A 23,496-nucleotide genomic window follows, 5' to 3' on the forward strand; every position below is an offset into this window, starting at 1 on the left:
GACAGGAATGACAAAGTCTGTCAACTGACCAGGGATTTAGTCTCTCAGTCTCTGTGAATTGCGAGAGGATTCTAACTCGAAATGCAGGCACACTGTGCAAGAGAAATGTATCCATTTGAGCTGGGGGAGGGGGAGGAACAGCACATACAATGATACAAAATGCTCACCAGAGAAAAGACACACTGAATGAGTCCACATTTACACACTATAAAAATAATCCATTATTTCTGCTCAGCTGCTTGCTCTGAAGGCCGCACAGTGTGTGCCACCAACATGCTCTACCACATGGTAAATCCATGCAGGCCTCTGACTGCCCCAGTCTACCTCAGCCCTTGGCTCCAGCATCTCTGCAGTCCCCAGCTCTCTCCGGGGGTGCCCAAAGGGAAATTCCTTACTTAGTTCTTTACCACAGCATTAGTCCCTGACAAAGGGCATAAAGCTAGCCTGGTCAATCAAACTTATTTATTTTTGGGCTATATGAGCTGCTGAAGCGCACACTTCTGGAAAGCCTAGGAGCAGCAGGGAGCCTGTGGGAGGAGTACATCCAAATGAGGTGAATGAGCAAGAGGGATGGCCTGATAAGGACCCATACCACTTAGGCAAGGCCCCAAATGACTGAGCCAAAGCCTCATTCAGTGGTACTAAGAAATGCGACTGGGGCCTTTGGAGACCAGCTCAGAGCTCAACTAGGTACGGTCCCAAGACTGAGTTGGGAGCAGCCATTTGGCTCGACCATGTTGTGTGGCAACAGCCAGCAGAGTGGGGAACTAGGCCAGGGACATAGCACCATCAGCACAAGAGAAAAATACTGGATTGTTCCAGAGAGCACCATAGCTTATGCTGGTGATGTCACTGGCAGAATTCAGTTCTCTACTTCCACCTGCTGGTAGGAAGGGATAACGCTGATTAATTCAGAAAAGGAGTCAACACTAAGACATTTTTCCATTCAGTTTGGTCTGCTTTTCTCACCTCTCCATAATCTCCTACATGAGACATTTCTTCTCTCTTCATGTCTACTATACATCTCCTCTCTGTGTCCCTATCCTGTAAAGCATCTCTCTATCCCTACTCCCCCCACCTGTTCAGCATCTGCCCTCTTAGTGTCCTTATCCTTCTCCCTGTGAACAATGCCTCTCTGTGTCCCTATCCACCCCTTTTCCAGCATTGCCCTGTGTCCCTGTCTCTACTCTTACTCCATTTCATGTCCCTCCCCTCTCTTCATCCCCAACCCCAGGGTCCAGCACATCTCTCCCCCAAAGATGGGTCCAATACATCTTTCTCCATCATTCCCCCACCTCATCAAGTCCAATGTCTCTCCCTCACTCGCACACTGCCCCTCCTGCATCCTTGAAATTTGCCTCGATCTCCAGTGTTGGTAGCGGCAGCCATCAAGACATTGCTTTGGCCAGCATGGGGGCCTTCCCTCTGCCGGGTCCCACTTTCTGTGAGGTAACTTCCTGCTTCTTCACAGGGGAACTGGGCAGAAGAGACGCCAACCAGAGAAGAGCTGCAGACACTGGGAATCGAGGCAAGTGTATGTTTGGGGGGGGGGGGGGGGGTGAAGGAGGAGGAGACAGGATAGGTGAGCTGATGGATCTGGAAGGCTGGAGATAGAAACATGAGAGAGAAATGGCAGCTGGACTGGAGGGGGAGATTGAAGTACTGCAGGCAGGGACAAAAACCTAGGCGCCAGATCTGATCTTTTAGGTGCCATGGCGACCAGACGTCTGGGGTTTGTGAAGCCCTGGCCTATGTCCACTAGCTGTGGCTTAGGTAAATTTAACAAAAAAGTAGTAAATAAATCCTAATGAATAACAAACTTCCTCAGTTATTTCAGCAGCAGTCCTTGGCCAGAGGCCGTGCACCAGATCAACCACTTTTGCAACTATGAATTGGTTCATCACATAGATTTTACTGTTACTAGCTACCTGTCCACTGGCTAACATTTGGCCAAAAGTGATTTATAGCACCTAAAGAACAAGCATGGCAAAATAAAGTTGGGCACATACACCGCAGGATTGTCAACAGGGAGATCAGCTAACCGGAGTACCACTAAAGCTGCACTGAGAAGGATCAACGAGACAAACAGTATGAGAAGGTAACAAGAGAACACAGAAAAAATGGCTTCAGACAACAAGCTTTGCTCATGCAGCCTTATGACTGATGTTAAAGATGAATTCCCACTACTGCAATACAAAACTTAAAAATATAAAAGCAGATTTACAAGACAGCAGCCTCCTATGGTAAGGGACTTGTTTATTGTAATATCTTGAACCTCCCCACCCCCAACTAGCTAACATTTGGATGAGCAATTTATAAATTCAAAAAGAAAATGGCAAACTGCAGCAAGAGCCTTCTTAAAGTAGTCCCTATTTGAAAGTCTTACCAGAGACATTGACCGATGACCCTGCATCAATGACCCCACTGTTGGGCCTCACACAGTACCTCCGAGGTGCTGTGGTCTTCACTTTGAAGCACACATTCCCGTCTGTGGGGTTGCCAAGCTTCAGATTTGTAGTGACAACATCTGTAAAAGGGCCTGTCAAAATGGACCAGAGCAAAATATCAGAAAATGTTCAGTACAATCTTTCTAATTCTATACATTTGTGCTCCAACTTAGGCTTGCAGATCTGTGCATGCAATTTGTAGAATAAGGTCAGTTGCATGCACAACCTAATCGGTTATTATTAAAGCCAATTATCTATTATCTCTTAAATGTCACTAATTGCCATTAGTTGCTATTCTAGAAGCTGTGCGCGCAAATTTTATCAAGCACAACTTATAAGGGTGGGGAGGGGCACGCCTAGGAGTTAGGTATGCAGGTTATAGAATTCTAGGGAGTTACAAGCCTAACTGCCAACAAGTGTGAAACTGCAGACTTATCTAGCATTCTATAACAGCAGTTCCACGCGGACCCGCCGTTAAAGAATTTGTGTTCAGCTTGCACCACCCCACAACCTAATTTTAATTTTTACAAATGTACATTTACAATGACCATTATATCACAGTGAAGAGAGAAAACATAGCAATATCAGTCCAAGAAACAAAATATCTAATCCTTTAACCATAATGGGAGTGGAGGAGTAGCCTAGTGATTAGAGAACCGGGCTTGATTGACATCCAGGGGTGCCTGGTTCAAATCCCAAGGCTGTTCCTTGTGATCTTGGGCAAGTCACAACTCTCCACTGCCTCAGGTACAAAATTAGATTGTGAGCCCTCCAGGGACAGAAATACCTACTATACCTGAATGTAGCTCACCCTTAACTACTACTGAAAAAGATATGAGCAAAATCCAAATAAAACGGAGGAAATGGATCCAAGAACAGGAAAATAAAAAGATAAAAGAAAATCAAATTTCAATTAGAGGACATACTCTCAGAACTAACACCTCAGCCCATCCATACCTAATCACCAGGAATTTGAACACATCTCAACTTTTCCTCCTTGGCAATTAAAAAAAAAAATCCAAAAATTTGTTTTAAGCTCAAATACAATACAAGTACAAGGAAATTCCAGAATCACCCTTGGTTGTAAAGGACATTCCTATTACATGGAGATGCACTAGGGATGCTGGAGGAGAATGACCTGTTAATTTAAATCTGACAGAATTCTTAGAATCCCTCCTGGAAATGAGAACACAAGAGCACAACAGTGGTAGTAACATTTAATCTACAGTATGATTGTAATAATATTCTATGATTGTATTTCTGCTGCATGAATGAGTTTATAGACAAAGATTCATGTGTACCCTGATTTATCTAGAGATACTCAACTGAGATGCCAAGCCTTCCTGGCCTTATGACCAAGGGTTTTGGCTTGTTCTGAAATGTACTTGTATTTGTACTGTAGTATTTGAAACTAAGATATTTTTTGACCAGCCCAGCACCTAAATTTGTTTTTCTTGATCTTCCCAATGTGAACCATGGGTTTCATCAATAATATTTATACCATCTTCATTTTTGGAGATGTAATGTGTGTTAAATAATTTTGCAACACACAAAATTGATACTTACATTTTATTAATCACAATTATAAAATGACCAAAAATAATCTACCAGACCACATACCTCCCTAGCAGGCAGCTCTAATGTCCTACAACTCTATGTCAAGATCTTGCATACAATGAAGGGTGCAATACAGTGTCTTAGAGTACACACACACTTGTCACATCCTTTTTTTTTTTTTTTTTTAAATAATTCTTGCTTATTAACATCTCGAACCATTGTCATATTACAATCCAGAGTAAGCTTTGATACATCAAGATGTTTCAAACATGTTCTTAACTTTTATTACCTTCCATAACCCCTCCCCACCACCCCCCCCCAATCTCACCCCGCCCCGCCCTCCCTCTCCCATCCCTCAACCCGCACCCAACCAAAACTTTAACAGTTGAGAATACTGCTCCTAGCCACTGGAGTGAGAGTGTCCCAGAATGGAGACCATATCTTACAAAACTTGTCCCCTCTCTTGGAGGCCAGGTCCGCTATACCCTTCTTCTCCAATGAGCAACACTGAATCAACGCCGACCTCCAATGCGACACACTAGGGGCTTCTGTAGCCAGCCACAATTGCAGGATTACCTTCTTTGCCATCAGGCCAGCTCTCTTTGCAAATGCAACTAACCCCTCAGGCGTTGATCTCTGTGTTCTGATAAGATCAAATAATTTTCCCGGGTATGGTTGCCAAGTGGTACTCCAAATCTGTGATACCTGGGTATTCAACGCAGTCCAAAACCTTTGCACCTTAGAACAAGTCCAAAACATGTTTCCCAGATTTGCGTTGCTATTACATTTTGGGCATGAGTCATTGTCGCGAAGAGTGGCCAGATAGGCTCTGTGTGGCGAAATATGAAGTCTGAACAAAAATTTATATTGTAATTCCCACCATGACGCATTCTCCGTCAACTTGTAAGTAGACTGAAGGCATGCCACCATTTGCTCTGGTTGGAGGCTAGTCCTCAATTGGCGAAATATGAAGTCTGAACAAAAATTTATATTGTAATTCCCACCATGACGCATTCTCCGTCAACTTGTAAGTAGACTGAAGGCATGCCACCATTTGCTCTGGTTGGAGGCTAGTCCTCAATTCTTGGTTCCAGGTTTGAACCACCGCTGAACAGTCATTCTTTCAATGAGTTTCTTAAAGTTCTGTGGAAATAGCTCAGCGGCACCCTCAGTTGTGCATCTAAACCCAACATCTCAGATTTTCCCAGGTTTCTGTAGACAAATGGATTGAAGGCAGGGAATTGACAATGTCGTAGTTGGGAGTATGCAAAGCTATCTTTCTTATATAGTAAACATAGTAGATGACGGCAGAAAGACCTGCACGGTCCATCCAGTCTGCCCAAGAAGATAAATTCATATGTGCTACTTTTTTATTTGTACTGTCCTCTTCAGTGCACAGACCGTATAAGTTTGGCCAGCCCTATCCCCGCCTCCCAACCACCAGCTCTGGCACAGACCCTATAAGTCTGCCCAGCACTATCCCCGCCTCCCAACTACCAGTCCCGCCTCCCACCACCAGCTCTGGCACAGACCGTATAAGTCTGCCCAGCACTATCCCTGTACGAATCGGATTTGGGTACAATCTTTAAATAGATATTTTGAGTTACGATCTCATACGGATTGTAACACACAAAATGTAGTTTATGCCATATGCTGCCCTTGTCGGCTATGGTATACAGTGGGGGAAATAAGTATTTGATCCCTTGCTGATTTTGTAAGTTTGCCCACTGACAAAGACATGAGCAGCCCATAATTGAAGGGTAGGTTATTGGTAACAGTGAGAGATAGCACATCACAAATTAAATCCGGAAAATCACATTGTGGAAAGTATATGAATGGGTTGTGTACGTCTTCCAGCAGGTGCAGACAGACTCTTGTGAAAGCCAATAAGAGCCCTAGCTAGCTAGAGGAAGATTCAGTATTATCTTTACAAAGCAGGAGAGAAACAAGAAAGTGCAACTTCTATGCTACCGGTGAACTCAAAACAGCCACTCTTAGTAAATATACACATCCTCACAGAAAGTGTTCAAGGTTAATAGTATCTTTGAGAATACTTCTTGTTGACCTTAAAGAACCAAAAATAGTCCAATTAAAAAAGGTCACCGCATATGGAGGGATCTGGGCCAGTCTGGAGGGACTAAAGGAAAACAATTTAGCAGGTAAGATCTAATTTCTCCTTAACGTCCCTCCAGACTGGCACACAAAGTGACTGATGGGAAGTAAAGCAGTACATTCATGGGAGGAGCCCTAATAATCCCGCCATAAGTATTGCGCCAAAAACCACATCCTGACAATACTGAACATCAAGTCTGTAACAGTTAGTAAAAAGAATGCAAGGAAGACCATGTCGCAGCTTTACATATTTCCAAAGGAGGAACAAAGAAGCGCTCAGACCATGACTCAGCTTTCCCTCTGGTAGAGTGTGCTTTTACTCCTTCAGGAATAGGTTTCCCAGAAAGATGGTAGGTGGAAACAATCATTTCTTTAAGAAATGGTGGGTTTAGACGCCACCAACCCTTTGCGGGAAACCTCACTCAGCACGAAACGATGATCCAATTATCTAAATTCTTCAGTAGACTGCAAATATTGCTTAAGAGCTCTTCTGACATCCAGTTTACGCAAACGTCACTGGTCTTGCAATCCGGAGAGTAATGGCAAAACCACTGTTTGGTTCAAATGAAATCTTGACAAGACTTTAGGAAGAAAACAAGGAATGGGGTGTAAAACTTCCCATTCCCTAGAAAACTCCCAAAAAAGGAGACCTACAGGAAAACACCTACAACTCCGATACACGTCTAGCCAAGGCAATGACTACCAAAAATACAGTCTTGTCAAATCTTTGAGAGCAAGCTGTTAAAGGTTCAAAACGATGATCTATTTAGAACCGAAAGAACTAAATTAAGGTCCCAAGCAGGAAGAGGGATCTAGAAGGAGGGCAAATGTATGACCAGTTAAGGTTTTTACTTTGATACGACCGACTGTGGAAACAAAACAATGCTGCAATCTGCACTTAAGAGGGAAGTGAGCACCAAGCCTTTATCAAAAACCCCGTTAAAAAAAAATCTAAATCTGCGCCACCAAAGCTTAAAATGGAGAAACAGCATGATCGGCACACCAAGAATCAAAAAATATGCCAAGTTCGAATAGAGAAGTTAATCGACGTCACAACTAAGCATCGTGACAAGCACATTGGGGAGTAACCTCTCAACGTCAACCGTGCCTTTTCAAGAGCCATGCCGTAAGACAGAACCGGATCTGGATGAACTACTGAACACTGGACCAGAAGGCCAGGAGACTCTGGAAGCTTCAACGAAGTGTCCACTAGAAGATGCACGAGATTGGCATATCAAGGCCTGCAGGGCAAATCCGGTGCTACCAAGATTATGAGACTCCTCTGCGCCTTGGTCCTTTGAATGAGATGTCCTAAAAGAAGCCACAGAGGAAACGCATAAAGAAGCTCCAATGGCCACAGCTGAAGAGGAGAATCTATGCTCTCTGCTTTGTGTTCCTTCCTGCGACTGAAGAAACACGGCACTTTGGAATTGAGATTTGTTGCCATAATGTCCATGATTGGAAAATCCCAGCGATCGAGAACGGCTTGAAACGCTGCCAAACTGAGCTCCCATTCTCCTGGGTGTACAGTGTGACGACTGAGAAAGTCTCATACAAAAAAATGTACCATACTTAAATGCCTAAATAAATCACCAATTCTAAGATAAAAATGAAAAATAAAAAAAACAAATATTTTAAAATTTTAAGTGTAATGTGTTCAGATCACCAGCACCCACGAGAAAGTCTGCCCAACATTTGCTGTCCCTGCCACATGAGACGCCAACAGCTCTGAGAGATGATGTCCCGCCCAAATCATGAGAAAAAACACTTCCTGTTCCAGCTGACAACTTTGTTCCTCCTTGCCGACTGACAGAAGCTACGACTGTCACTGTCTGAGAGAATGCACAGGGTTTGTTTTCAACTAGATGACGGAATGCCTCCAAGGCCAAATGAATTGCTCGTTTCCAAGAGATTGATTGAGCAACACCGGGACCAACAGCCTTGAGCAAGATGCCCCATAGAGTGAGCCCCCAGCCCCTAAGGCTGGCATCGGTTGTTAATATTATCCACCAAGGTGGATTCAAAGGAACTCCCTTGGTCAGATTTTGTGTCCAAAGCCACCAACAGAGACTCCACCGCTCAAGAGTTCTGAGCAGCAGTCTGAAATTCAGAGAAACTGTCTGGAGACCAACTGGACAAGAGGGACTTCTGTAAAGGTTTCATGTGTGTCCTAGCCCAAGGAGCTCTCTCTTATGGTCGCCACCATGGATCCTAGGACCTGAAGATAATCTTACACACATGGCACCAGTTTGAACAGGAGAGTATGAACCTGATCCTGAAGTTTGACAATTCTGTTTTGTGAAAGAAACACTCACCCTTGCAAAGTATCAAAGGAAACTCAGAGGTTGCTGATAGTCCAAGATGGTACTCTTATGAAATCTTTACTCCAAAACCCTTATCTTAACCATCTATCATCCAATTATCAACCAGTCTCCAAACTATGCTACCTTTCCAAAGTCTTGAAATGTAGTTTTTGCACAACTATTGCTCTTTTCTGAGAAATCACTAGCCCTCCATTCAAAACAATCTGGTTTTAGGTAGGGCTCTGTTCTTGCTCTTCTCTTTAACCTATTCCTGAGTCCCCTTGCTACTGTTATTCAGTCCATTGGGGTATATTTTCACTTCTATGTGGATGACCTTCTCTACCCAACTGATCCTTTCAGTCCTAACCTAGGTCCTTTGAACAACTGTTTAAGCCTTATTTCCGGCAGGTTCCCCTACGTGTAAGTGAACACTCATTCTCCCTAGAAAGATGGTCACAAAGGAAGTATGTTATACCATTCAACTCATATTTTGCCTACTTTAATTTTCCTCTTACTTTTTGCTTTAATAGTATGTTGGCTTTGTCAGTATATGCAATCTTTCCTATCCAAAATGTAGTTCTTTTCCATCTTCTATATTTTTATGTACTTTGTAAACCGCTGTGACCTACTAGTTAGTTAGTTATAGCGTATAGTAAATTTTTAATAAAACCATAAACCAAAGGTACAGAATTCCACAAACAAGGGCCAGCAACCAGAAAAACATGGTTTCAAATTTCCTCAAAATGTACCTGATGAAATGAAGGAACAAACATCAAATTCAAATCTTAAGACTGCAGAACTCTACATACACTGCACCAAAGTCAATGTGCAACAATCTGACGTGACTGGAATACCAATAGGAGCTTAAATACGCTGCACCACAGGCAACCAATGCAACATCTTCAATTGAGGCGTAAAGTGTACACCGTGATGCAAATCCATAAAAAAAAGTCATGCCACAGAGTTCTATGCAACCTGCAAACCCAGAACGTGGAATGAGGAAGACCACACAGCAGAGAATTGCAATAATCAAAATGAGGTAAAACATAACTCTGCAGCACTGTACGCAAATTGTCCGAAGAGAATAAATTCTGAAGCCGAGATATCAGTTGTAACTTGAAAAAAATAATCTTAACCATCGATGTCACCTGTGGCTTAAAAGAGAACCTCATATCCAAAAGTACTCGCAGGCTATGACGTGAAGTAACCACTGGAACAAAAACAGAGTCCAAAGTAAACACACAAACAGGACACAGCTCACTAAATCAGGAGAGCCATAAAATCTGTCTTTGCCACATTCACAGATAACCCATTCGTGCACATCCAATTGTACCAAATTAAAAAAAAAAATCTGCATCAATTCCACAATCTCCTCAATTGTTGGAGGAACAACAAAAAACTGCAAATCATTTGCAGAAAGACAGTAGTTGACCCCTAGGTCAACCAACCCCTGACAAACAGGGCACACAAATAGACTGAACAATGACAACAAACAAGAACCTTGCGGCACACCCAACACCAAAGTTACCCACTGAGAAACAGAAGTATGCTGAACCACATGAAAAAAACGGTCCACCAAAAAATACTAAAAACCAGGCCAAAAAAACTACCTGCGATACCAAAAGAGCAAAGCTGATCCAGCAAAAGTGCATGACTAACAGTGTCAAATGCAGCTGCAACATCTAAAGAAACCAAACAACACACTTGCCCTGTCCAAAACCAAGGCGTATCATCAAGCATCGTAAGCAAAACAGTCTCTGTATTACGTCCAGAACGGAAACCAAACTGACAGATTTAACAGACTACTGCTCCACAAAATCATTCAACTGAAACACAAGTACCTTAGCAAAATTAAAAAAAAAAAAAAAAAAGTTATAAATAGGACAAACACTGGAGTGGAGTGGCGGCCTAGTGGTTAGGGTGGTGGACTTTGGTCCTGGGGAACTGAGGAACTGAGTTCGATTCCCACTTCAGGCACAGGCAGCTCCTTGTGACTCTGGGCAAGTCACTTAACCCTCCATTGCCCCATGTAAGCCGCATTGAGCCTGCCATGAGTGGGAAAGCGCAGGGTACAAATGTAACTAAAATAAATAAAATAAACCTGTTCAACATTTGATGTAGACTTCAACAAAGGGCACACAACCGCCCTCTTCAATGACTCAGGAACAGCAGCTTCAGCCAAGAATGACATCTTCAACTAACATCCAATTAATAAGAAAAACCATGAAATTAGAAATATCAGATCTCATAGAATTCAGTACTGTGGTAGAACACATTCAAAACACAAGTGGAATTACTAAGGGCGTGGAATTACCTTCACTACTTGCTGCAACCCCACAGGCTGAAACTCAGACCACAATTCGGCGCTCTCCAACAACATACCCATCCCACCACACTGGGTACTACAGCCATATGAATCATTGCCTGAAAAAAATTAGCCAACGCCTAACTAGAAGGAAGACGCCTCATTGGGATGAGGAGCAACCAATGATTTCACCACTGAAAAAAAGCTCCCTTGACAGAGAAGGGGGTTTGAGCAATCCGATTATCAAAATAAAGATGTTTCGCAGACACAGACTGCTTATATAATTCCAATGAATCCAAATATTCCACCGGGCATTGCCTCCAACTATGCAAAGACAACAAACCTAATGAAAAAGAATTATTTATCCAATTTGTGTACATGGTTCAACAGTTACAAAGATAATCTGAAATTGATAACTAAGCCACTGAAGGCAAACCTGATATTCTATTTTGTAACAGGTCATCTGGTGATTGTAAATGGTGAACTATTTTATAGCGTTTATTATCTTCACCTATTGAGTAATATTTTTCATTTTTTCATTAAGTCAAAAATTTTATATCAATTTATACTAAACCTCCATTTAATGTTTCAGATGAGTTATCATTTCTCCATTTCCCACACATTTGTTTCTGAGCTAAAAGTAGTTCATCCTCTGTTTCACTGGAGCCGTATAATCCAGTATACTAGTACTTCTTGATTCCAGTTATCAAAAAGGTTAAACATTTCCAGATTCAATTTGACTTTCTAACTTATTCCAGAATATTTCAATAGGTATTCTGCCTATTGACAAAAAAAAAAAAAAAAGAACGTTTAACTGAAGGCAATTTAAATTTTCTCTTTCCATAGTAACAAAATCTAAAACAGTGATCTGACCAAATAGGTTGCCAATCTATACCCTCTATTAAAAAATTTAAACTGCATTTAGTAAAAGCTATAAAATCTAAGTGATGGCCTTTGATATGAGAACCAGAAAAGGAAGGCAAATACAACTCTAATGAATTGATCAAATCTAGCAAATCTGAAAACTGTCATTCTTAGAATCTTCTAAATGAAGATTAATATTATCAATTAACAGACTGGAATGGTTCAAAACATTTCTTCTATGAATTCATAAAATATACCTTTAGCTTGGAGCCATTTCCTAGGGGTACAATAAAATAGTATGCATCTCCATGAATCCTCAAAAACATTATCCGATGTCTCACAAGTATACATATCAGAACACCAGCCGAATATAGCTCAATTAACATAGAAACATACTAAGGTATAGAATGATTTCATAGCAGTATTTAAACAGACTCAAACTGGTTCTAAAACAGCTTTCCTTCTAAACCTAATTAGCATTTAATGCTAATATAAAACTGCACAAGGTAAAAGTCATTAGAAGCACCACTCCCTCCAAGTCTAAACCCAGTATCATTCCACCTCTCTCCACCCCTCCTTAAACCCATGCATACATGCTTATGCCACTCTCTGTCCAGTTCCTCAGCTCTATACCATACTGCTGAAGCAAACCTTGGATCCCTCCCCCCCCCCCCCCCCAAGTATTGCAGAAGGGTGCAAATGTGCCCATCAGCGCCAGTAACTGACAGTACTTGGGCCTAGGAACATCACGTATAAAATCTGAGGGAGAAAGCATCATCCAAGGTTAGAAGACACGTAGCCATACTTTATTGTTCATAAGCGCTGAAACAGCAGTTATTAAGAGGACCAATAAAGACATCCTTGTGTGTACTCTGCTAGATTTGAAACATGAAATGGTTATATTTGCTCTTTATCAAATCAAAAATAATCACTCATGGGGTCATTTTGGAATTGTAATAGTTTCCTTCAAATTCCTCTGAACTCCTGGGTTCCCAATCATGCTCACAGCAGTTACCATAAATCAAAATTCATCATGTGCATTCCAATTAGCTGCTCACACAATGCATCATCAGTATAGATTAATCTGATCATTACATTCATAACAATTATGCTTGTCACCAGTGGGCAAAAGGACTGGCAGAGTATTACTAAAGAACTCCAATATTAACCCAAGTATTTTAAGAGACAGAACAGGGATGAAGTGATGTACAACAAAGCACAACTTCAGCAGAAGTTTAAGAATAACAAACCCTTTTAGGATTTTTATTACTCTTAGCATAGTGAATGCACTGGGAGTGGCAGCTCTTAGGTGTATGTTGATGGGAGAGTACCAATATACCAAAGTTTCAGTTCAGACAAACCCTGAGAACAGATGCACTGGAGGATAAAGATATGGGCAACACCAACAAACGCAGCAAGACTTATATTGTTGATTCTTGCAGGCATTCAAATGAACCACATTACCTTGCAATTAAACATTACAAAGGCATCACTGATCGTAGGTTTTAGGTGACTACCTAACAGAAGAAATGAAAACTGGATGTACAGATCAGACTATTGGAAACACAAGAACAGGTAGCACAATAGCTTACATAGTGAATGCTGATCTCTATGAAACTGGACTCAAATGAAGAAAGAGCAGTCATCAAGATCTGTATTTCCAAGATAAAATAGTTATGGGAAAAAAAGGAAGGATTCTACAAACAAAACTGAATAGGGCAAGAAAACATTTGGAAAAGCAGGTGCCAGATGACATGTTTAGAAACCAGGAAAATTTTTTCTCCCTATATAGATTTTATTTTGCTTTCTTTTGGCTCTATCCAAACTGTTTTGACTATACATGTATAGCAATACGTTAACTATGTTTATATGTTTCTCAATGTGTATTGATATCCCATTGTTTAACTGTATCAATCTTTTATTACCATTATAAGCCACATTGAACTAAATAATGTTATCTGGATAATGTGGGATATAAACATTAAATCAATAAAAATAAAATATCCTACCAGTATTTTACAATTTTTTAACTCTTCTTTCTCCATGTCTCTAGCTTTTACTGCCAATGCCACTGCTCCAGTGCTCCATTTTCATGCCGCTAAGTAGCGGAAGACTGCCTCACCCATCACTCCTCTATGCAGTGGTGGTAGGCCTTCCCTAGGGCTACAGCTCCTTTGTGCAATCCAATGGTCACGTCACTTGAGGCACAGCAAGATGCCAGCAGCAGGTATGCTTGAGCCTGCGACAACAACAGGTGCCATGCACCAGTGTAGCAACCAACCACTATGTGTCCAGTCCCTCACAGTTAATAAGGAAGCGATCTACAACTAGGAGTGGTATGGCTATGTACAATATTTCCAAGTTAAGGTAGCTTTTACTTCTGTGCAAAACCGAAACCTTCAAAACATGGACACATCTGACAAAATACATAATATGTGATATCAAATGTTTTACACTTGCTTTTTATGCAACTATGTATCTAATTCATTTTTAATTCTTTGGCTTTTGATATACCACCTTTCACAACCAAAGTGGTTTACAATGTTCAAGTAGGAAATCAGAACTTGATAAAGCCTAGCACTACATAAGGAAAAATAAAATAGGGACAGTGGGGGTGGGAGAGATTACTGACAATACTACTGTTCACTAGGTCACTGACCTACAGAGGCCCCCAGAAAGGACTAAGAAAATATATTCTTGTTGATTATGTGTACTGTGCCATTTTAACTGTACATGGCCTTTTAGGTTTATTTGAAAGACAATGAAATACGACAAACAAAAACTGCTGAGACCCAGTCCTTAGTTTTAGCACAACACCCTTGGGGATGTTTGGGTTTATGAAGAAACTAGTAAAAAAGGCCCGTTTCAGAAACAAATGAAACGGGCACTAGCAAGGTATTGCCTTTCTGCAATTAATATGTTGAAAGGGATTGTTAGGATAAATGTGTTCTGACCCTCCCTCTCTCCGAGTTCCAGGGCCATCTCCCCCCTCCCTCCCTCCCTCCCTCCGAGTTCCAGGGTCCCCCCTCCCTCCGAGCTCCAGGGACTCGCACACCAAGCACCCCTTTTAACATTCATTCACAGAACCGGTATCCTTCACCCCCACGATCCGTCATCTGTCCCAGCTCCAGCGTGTCTCCCCACTCTTGTCCCCATCCGCGGTTGAGCTTCTTTCATGCCACGTTCCTACCGCCATTCTACCTTCTAACTTGTCTTCAGCGGTAGCAGTACCAATTCACACAGTGTACCTGCAGCTGCTGTAGAGGATTCCCTCTGCCTCCGCATACCGTAGCACCCCCCCTCTACGTGGCGTTTGAACGGTTGTGCGGTGCGATGCAATTCAGTGAGTGTCACTGCTCTGCCCTCGACATCATTACGTTCCGACGCGAGGGCGGGGCAGACACTCATGGGGAAAAAGCGATCTACACAACCACATCTTCCGGTTTCAGGCTTCTGGCTTCAACAGAACGCTGGAGGTGCGTTTTATATAGAGAGATATCCATTGGGATGTTTCTTTATGAAGAAACAGCAAAAAATCTATTACAATTCTTTAAAAGCAATTCTCAAGTATACTAAGCGGGAAAAAGCAGCATGTACAGTAACCACAGGCAATATATTAAAAGAACTGGCAGATCAAGCAAATGTTATTTTAAAACGCTGTCTGTCTTGTAATAATGCAACAAGAACTACCTTGTTTAGTACTGCCAGTGGAAGTACTATGCCTCGAAGTTGTACTATTTTGCCCTTTATATAAAAATAGCCCAAAGAACTTTAGATGCCACAGGGTATAACTTTAGTAAACAGTCACTCAATAAATTATTTTGGGAGGGACGTGTCTGGGGGGGTTGGAGAGTAGGCATTTCTGTGATAATCAGTTAGTGCATCTACACTGCCACAAGCTGATCAGCACACGAGCCCTTACCATCTACAAAATAGGTAGTGATATAAGGACTTGTGTGCTAATTTTGGGTAATGGCCACGTGCTAATGAAAACATTAGCACATGGCCATTCATTTGGAAAATTAGCCGTTTTTTTTAGCAGCAGTAAAATTGGCCTTAATGGGGCAGGAAAGACCTGCATAAGGGCTAGGGCTGCATTTCGACTGAAATCTTGAATCATGATCATATGATTTAATCGCATAATTAAGAAAAAAAAAAAAGGGACACAGTCTGGAGGAGAAGGGGGCATGAGGGACTGCACGTATCTCCCCCCACCCCTGGTCCCCCCCCATGAGACAGATCAGGCAGGAAGTCACTCAAAGCTTGTGAGACTGCACCTCTCTTCTCTCCTGCCCCCACCCCAACTGCCTGCCTACATGCCTGATCTGATTTAAAGATCAAGCATGCAGGCAGGGATCTGAATGGGGAAGTTGAGGGGACCTAGACTTCACGGGAGGGGGGGGGGGGGGGGACACTTACTGGTAGGAACATGTGTCTGGGCCTGGCGGCATCCAGCAGGTGGGCAGGCAGGAACAGTAGCATCCAGTGGTCATCAGAGGGGAAGCCTGTGGGGAGCACGCGCTGATATTCAGCACGCTCCCAATAGGGCACTCTTCATTGGTTCCCTGTGTAAAGAGCCAATCAGGAACACCTAAACTGCAATGCTCACCCACTGAGTGGAGAGAAAGGGAAGGAACTAGGAAGGGAAGCATACTGGGAAGATAAGGTACTGGGCAGATTGATTTTATTAATTGTGATTCTTTTTTTTTTTTTTTTAAATCGCACGCAATACATTTTGCTTTAATCACGATTAATGTGCAGCCTTGATGGGGGCATATTAAGGCCACATTTTTCTGCAGCTAATGCATATGCACAAGGTCTATTTCCATACTTTGGAGACCTTTTACATTAAGTCTAGTGTCTTGTCAGAAAAATTACTTCTTGATTGACAGGCCTGATCTTTTGGATAACTAAGCACTATTTTAGCTCTATTCTTTTAGAGATTTTGACTGGCAAGATACAAGGAAAATAAAATTGGCACATTCCACATGGAATATTTCAAAATTCCACTCAATATCAAAAGTAGCCTTTACCTTAAGCTGTATTAGTCCTGGAGAAACACCTTCTTTAAAAGGACCAACAAGCTTGCCTTTAAAGTGTACTGATAATTGCAAGGTTGCTTTTTATGTAGCTAGATATATGATAGTTACTTGAAAACAGCAGAGCACAAAAACTGAATAATGCTACTTCAGCAGCAGAACTGCTCCTAACATCCTACTGTTCATGCCATTACTAAAGCTACCATGGAAAGATCAAATTTTTATAGTTTGTGAGGTAGAAGAGGAGAGAGCTAAGAACTCTATAGATATATGTTTAACTTTCAGAATACCTAAAAACTAACTTTTCTACTTTGATATACTAATACCTTTTACACTAACATCTTTTCTGCTGAGCCCTACCCAAGCTTTAATACCACTTATATCCCTCCATCTCTTACCAGATTCAGCTATTCAGCCCTGTAATACACTTTTTTAAAAGATCACTACAAAATGCTGCCTACCAAGATTTGTATAATAAAGTCAATACCCTGATCCAACTGACCACTCCCCCAAGAAGCTGTGGATATTATATATCCAACAGAAAAGCCTCAGCAAGAGAGAACTGAAGAATCAATGCAGCAATCTGGCTTTCAAAATGGGATGCCTCAAACAGAATTAGCAAAAAATCAAATTACTATTTTATTTGGGAGGATGGTAAAGTTACTTCAACCACTATTAGTACACACCTCAGGTAATGATAAATGAGAATATCATCAGTCTTCTGGGATAAGGAGAAGATGAGACCGATAGATGAGCCTTTCATAGACTGCATCTTGGGAGCAAAGTGCAAGGTCCAAATGAAAGATCTAGTCTCTCAGTGGGGGAGCCACCCTAAAGCATGAAGTAACTACTCAGCAAGTTAACAGCATAGGCATGTGAATTCATTTGAAATGGAATGGAAAATGTCTCCCATATAATTTTGTGTGTGTGTATGTATATATTTTCTTTTTTGCCCAAAACAGGAAAAACTTGAAGTTTTGTTTTTTCCTGTGTCATGAAAAACGTACATGCACATCCATGTGTATGAGCACTCTTTCAGGAAAGAGTGCCTGCTTCTAACAATATTGATCCTGTAGCAGAAAAAAAAAACCCCACAAAAAAAAAATTCCTCTGACACAGGAAACAAAATGAAATGGAACAAATGAAATATTTTACGGTACACGCCTCAAATAACCCAACTAGGTCTCATCTCTTCATACCAAGAGCTGCAGTTGGGTCTCAAAATGAGAACAGTTTATAACATCTCCTTCCTACAACCATCAGTGTTTGAAAACCACTCTCCTAATGCATTTAGGCTCACAGCCCATTGCAAATATAGCAGAAAGGTGAATTAAATGCATCTGCTGGAAGATTCTGCAAAATTATTCATCTGACCTATCCTTAAAATTAATGCACAATAAAAATTAATCAACATGACTTAAAGGATACAAACTTAAATACGAGTGATTTTTAAAAATGGGCCTATTCCTTGTATAAAGAATTTAGTGCTTGATCCAGCTCAACTAACCAGAACGCATATTAGCATTTATTTGAAAAGGGAAGGGAAATGGGACTTGATATACCGCCTAAGGTTTTTGCAACTACATTCAAAGCAGTTTACATATATTCAGGTACTTATTTTGTACCAGGGGCAATGGAGGGTTAAGTGACTTGCCCAGAGACACAAGGCGCTGCAGTGGGAATCGAACTCAGTTCCCCAAGATCAAAATTCCACTGCACTAACCACTAGGCTACTTCTCCACTCAACACACATGCATAGGCATCACATAAAATAATTGCCCTCCCTTGTTCCTTCCTTCCTTCTCACCCAGTACCTCCCTCACACTGTCTTGTCTGTATTATTTAGATTGTAAGCTCTTTTGAGCAGGGACTGTCTCTGTGTCAGGTGTTCAGTGCTATACAAATGCTAATAATAATAATATTATATGTTCTTGTTCTCAAAAACATTTTAACCAAAGGTTCTAAATTAGGAAATTGGCTGAATTCACTTGTGTCCCTGCACAGCCTTGTGCACTATTTTGCTATAACTCATTCAATTCCCTGGATTACAAACACAATCTGTAGTACTACTAATCATTTCTATAGTGCTACTAAAGTAGGCAGCGCTGTACACATTGTATGAAGGTACTTTGTCCCTAGTGAGCTCACAATACTACTACTACTTAACATTTCTAGAGCGCTACTAGGGTTACGCAGCGCTGTACAAATTAACGAATAAGGACGGTCCCTGCTCAGAAGAGCTTACAATCTAAAGGACGAAATGTCAAGTTGGGGTAGATGAGATTTCCTGAGAAGAGATGTAGTGATTAGGTGCCGAAGGTGACATTGAAGAGGTGGGCTTTGAGCAATGATTTGAAGATGGGTAGGGAGGGGGCCCAGCGTATGGGCTCAGGGAGTTTGTTCCAAGCATGGGGTGAGGCGAGGCAGAAAGGGCGAAGCCTAGAGTTGGCGGTGGTGGAGAAGGGTACTGAAAGGAGGGATTTGTCTTGAGAGCGGAGGTTACAGGTAGGGACGTAAGGGGAGATGAGGGTAGAGAGGTAAGGAGGGGCTGCAGATCGAGTGCATTTGTAGGTGAGTAGGAGAAGCTTGAACTGTATTCGGTATCTGATTGGAAGCCAGTGAAGTGACTTGAGGAGAGGGGTGATATGAGTATATCGGTTAAGGCGGAAGATAAGACGTGCGGCACAGTTCTGAATGGACTGAAGGGGGGATAGATGGCTAAGTGGGAGGCCGGTGAGAAGTAGGTTGCAGTAGTCAAGGCGAGAGGTAATGAGAGAGTGGATGAGAGTTCAGGTGGTGTGCTCGGAGAGGAAGGGGCGAATTTTGCTAATGTTATAGAGGAAGAAGCGACAGGTCTTGGCTATCTGCTGGATATGTGCAGAGAAGGAGAGGGAGGAGTCGAAGATGACACCGAGGTTGCGGGCAGATGAGACGGGGACGATGAGGGTGTTATCAACTGAGATAGAGAGTGGAGGGAGAGGAGAAGTTGGTTTAGGTGGGAAGACAATAAGCTCGGTCTTGGCCATGTTCAGTTTCAGGTGGCGGTTGGACATCCAGGCAGCAATGTCGGATAAGCAGGTCGATACCTTGGCCTGGGTTTCCGCAGTGATTTCTGGTGTGGAGAGATAAAGCTGGGTGTCGTCAGCATAAAGATGATAGTGGAAACCATGAGAAGAGATCAGGGAGCCTAAGGAAGAGGTGTAGATTGAAAAAAGAAGGGGCCCAAGGACAGATCCCTGAGGAACTCCAACAGAGAGTGGGATAGGGGAGGAGGACGAACCACGAGAGTGTACTCTGAAGGTACGATGGGAGAGATAAGAGGAGAACCAGGAGAGGACAGAGCCCTGGAACCCAAGGAGGACAGTGTGTCAAGAAGTAGGTTGTGATTGACAGTGTCAAAAGCGGCGGATAGGTCGAGGAGGACGAGGATGGAGTAGTGACCTTTGGATTTAAGTTGCTGTACCTCAGGCAATGGAGGGTTAAGTGACTTGCCCATGGTCACAAGGAGCTGTAGTGGGAACTGAACCCAGATCCCCAGGATCTCAGTCTGCTGCACTAACCACTTCACTTCTCCTATGATCTTAATGCATGTTATGAATTCTCCAGAAGAAAGTGTTTCATTCACTGTTAAAACTACAGATATTTCACAATATACTGCACTTCACTAGTGATTGGGAATCTTGTAGTTTGTTACTCAGTATACTTCTCTTCATTAAGCTGGTTAAGTCTTAATAAAAAGTGAACTGTGTTTGGTACAAGATTGACAGAGACAGGTGCAAAATATAGGCTAACTAATTTATTGAGACTACTCATTTTAATCATGAAGGCATCAAAATTGGCCATATAAAATAGAAATTCATCAACCTTGCATCTGATGGTGGACTCTGGTCCTCAGTGGCTCTTGCCTCAATAAACTGATTAGTCTATGACGTGCCAGCTGCCTCTATCAAATATAAGGAAGTGATTCATCCAAAACTGTGTACAACAGGTATAGTTTGACATAGATAACTTACAACAAGAGCATATATGATGACCCAGATGTAAACTAAAACATTTTCTCCATAGAAACAAAATGGGGAAAAAAATCCTTAGCAACATCTGGCTATATATGTTTCAGCTGCCAGCTCATACCTAAATATTGAAGGTGGTAGTTCTAAAGTTTTAGACATGATTTTCAACTACTGAAATCTCGTTTCTAAATTACCAACCATAAGCATCCAATTGTCAAATCAGTACATATTTTCGACTAGTCTTACATTTTTAAAAGCCTTAGTCTAATTACCACTTTGATAACCAATGATGAGTATTTAAACTGATTGCTTTGAGATCAGACACAGGATATCCCCTCCCCCCCCCCCCCCCCCCCAAAACACACACGACAGATCATGTACATGTTGGCAACCTCAAGGAGATTATAGGCAGTGAAAATACCAGGGAGCAACAGTCAGGGTGAAAATGCATACAACTTCATAAGCAGGCCAAAGAAAAATACAATGGTTAAGAAGGCAACATCACCTAGCCTGTTATTAAAAAACTATGCTATCATTAAAGAACATGTGCAACGGTTGCAAGCTACATACAACAAAAAACATGCACAAACTCAAGTTTTGTAAACAGACTACAAGGGTCTAATATTCATTGCCCTGCGAGTCCTGAGATACAATGTTTCCGTAATAGGCCGCCCCTCCCTATTTGCAAGTATTGCGTTTTTATATCTGAATATCCAAGGTCCACGCTGGCTACAATTCCTGAATGCGCCGCAGCCGCTGTTAGATGGAAACGAGGAAAACGTGCCCGCCTTAAAAAGCAGGCCACGGCGAGAGGGCAGCGCCCCGGAACCCGGAGGAGACCAGGCCGCTCCCCTAGCACCACGGATCTAACTAGCTACACACATGAGCCATGAGCGCACTCGGCCCTGACAGGCCATAAGGGGCCTAATTCCCAACTCCCTGCCCCCACCCGCCCACCGCGGCCTGTCTGCGGCAAAAAAAAAAAAAAACAAACATAAAAAATTATGCCGGGCAGAACCACCAATCCTTCACACACCGAGCACCAGCGCTGCCGCCCCCTCACCTTTGAATTTGAGCTCATGCTGCGGTTCCAACTGAAGGACCTGCTCTGCCTTCGCCATGGCCCGGCCCTGCCTCGTACCCGCGCGCTGGTGGTGGTAGGTAGCCGAGGGGAGGAAGGAAAGAGGGGAGGGGGAGGGACGAGGGGGCGGTGTTATTTGGGGGTTGGGGCGGATGTGCGCGTGGGGCGGGGAAAGGTTTGGAGCTCTCAGTTTTGCGGCTACACCTGGGAGGTTTGGTGAGGGGTGGGCGGGGTGGTGGTGAAGGTAGATGCGGTTCCGGCGGCAGCGATGAAGAGGAAGGCGCGAGGCAGGAACAGGGACGAGGCGACGATGGCTGGAACGCAACGTCGGCGAGGGCGGCGGACTGAGGCTAGTGTGTGCGCGTGCGCGCCAGTCAGAAGGAGGCTGCAACTGATGTCACCCGCACTGCAAAAACCGAGGGGTTGTGCAAAAAAAAAAAAAAAGCCTTTTTCGCTACATCCCCCCAGTTCCGTGCAGCCGCGCCCAAGGAGTTTAGTAGCACTGAAGTGCAGTTCAGAGTGCTGCTTAGGTGTTTGCTTTCGAGGGTTGTGTAAACGAAGTTGTACCTCTTTCCTTTAATGATGCAGGTTACATAATAATGATAATGATAATATTCCCATATGGGCTTTCACTGAGCTGGAAAAAAAGCACAATTATATACACATCTGTTTTCTTTTTATTTTATACGCGCGCAGCCAGACTTATTGGGGGGGGGGGGGGGGGGGAAGAGGCAGAGGTCCTACACGAAAGAGTTTTACTTGAGGGAGAAATCAGTGCACTAAAATGTAAAATAAGAGGCCCTGGTGGATAGGGGGGACACAAAGCTCAAAGCTTCAACTGGAGTAAAATACATAAGAATACAGCGGGATTCAAACTGGTTGAGATTTTTTTTTTTAATTGTGCTGCAATTTTTTTTTTTTTTTTTTTTGGGGGGGGGGGGGGGGGGGCATAATAGTCTGATTATGCTTGTTATTATTGATAGTTTTCTGTTGTAATTCCCGGGCATATTGAACTGTGAAGTTAGAGGCGGAATAAAAGACCCGGTATATAACATATAGAAAATCGTAAGGTGGACACCAACAGCTATACTAAATTAAACAACTGTATTGGGTAATCCTCAAAAATAGTATGTACAGTCCTTCAAAGGTAGCCAGGCAAAAGCAATACAAATAAAGTAAGTTAAAATCCTTGGATTTAAACTGCTCCTTACAAATTCTCTCTTTCAATCCCAAAAGTTACTCTTCTGATAAGAGGGTGTAGTTTTCAGTTCTTTTGACTTAGAGCTTCCCAAACGCTTGGGTATCCCACAGTTGGTTGGGTTTTCAGGATATTTATTTTATTTGTAGCATTTGTATCCCACATTTTCCCACCATTTTGCAGGCTCAATGTGGCTTACATTTGCCGTAATGTTGGTTGCCATTTCCGGGTAACAGAATCACAAATGGTATTGCGTTAAGGTGCATACATACATGGTAACATACATGGAACATAAAATAGATGGAACAGATCATGGTGTGTGTGTGTATGTATTATATTATATATATATATATATATATATATATACACACCATGTGTATACATGTATGGTAAAGAAGAGTACATTATGGTGTTGCATGAAGGTTCTTGAGTAATAATTGGACTGTAATATACATTAGGTCATCAACTATAGAGAGACCCTATTCGACATAAGGTTTAAAGTGGTAGTGCTTGATCATTAATAGCAGAGTGTTTAATCAGTCAAGAGATAAAATATCCACGATGAATATGCAAGAGATAA

General features: G+C 42.3%; 1 protein-coding gene across 1 annotated transcript in view; it reads right to left on the minus strand.

Annotated features, from left to right (window-relative positions):
- Positions 1–22,027, minus strand: part of VAPB (VAMP associated protein B and C) — a 41,388-nt gene extending 19,361 nt beyond the window's left edge. Inside the window, exons 1-2 of the mRNA XM_030213563.1 lie at positions 21,701–22,027; positions 2,387–2,539 (exon numbers count right to left, since the gene is read on the minus strand). Coding sequence (XP_030069423.1) covers positions 2,387–2,539; positions 21,701–21,758 — 211 coding nt within the window. The 5' untranslated portion in view covers positions 21,759–22,027. The remainder of the gene's footprint in view (positions 1–2,386; positions 2,540–21,700) is intronic.
- Positions 22,028–23,496: the final 1,469 nt, after the last annotated feature.

The sequence above is a fragment of the Microcaecilia unicolor genome, chromosome 8 (assembly GCF_901765095.1).
Source record: "Microcaecilia unicolor chromosome 8, aMicUni1.1, whole genome shotgun sequence".
Lineage (NCBI taxonomy): Eukaryota > Metazoa > Chordata > Amphibia > Gymnophiona > Siphonopidae > Microcaecilia > Microcaecilia unicolor.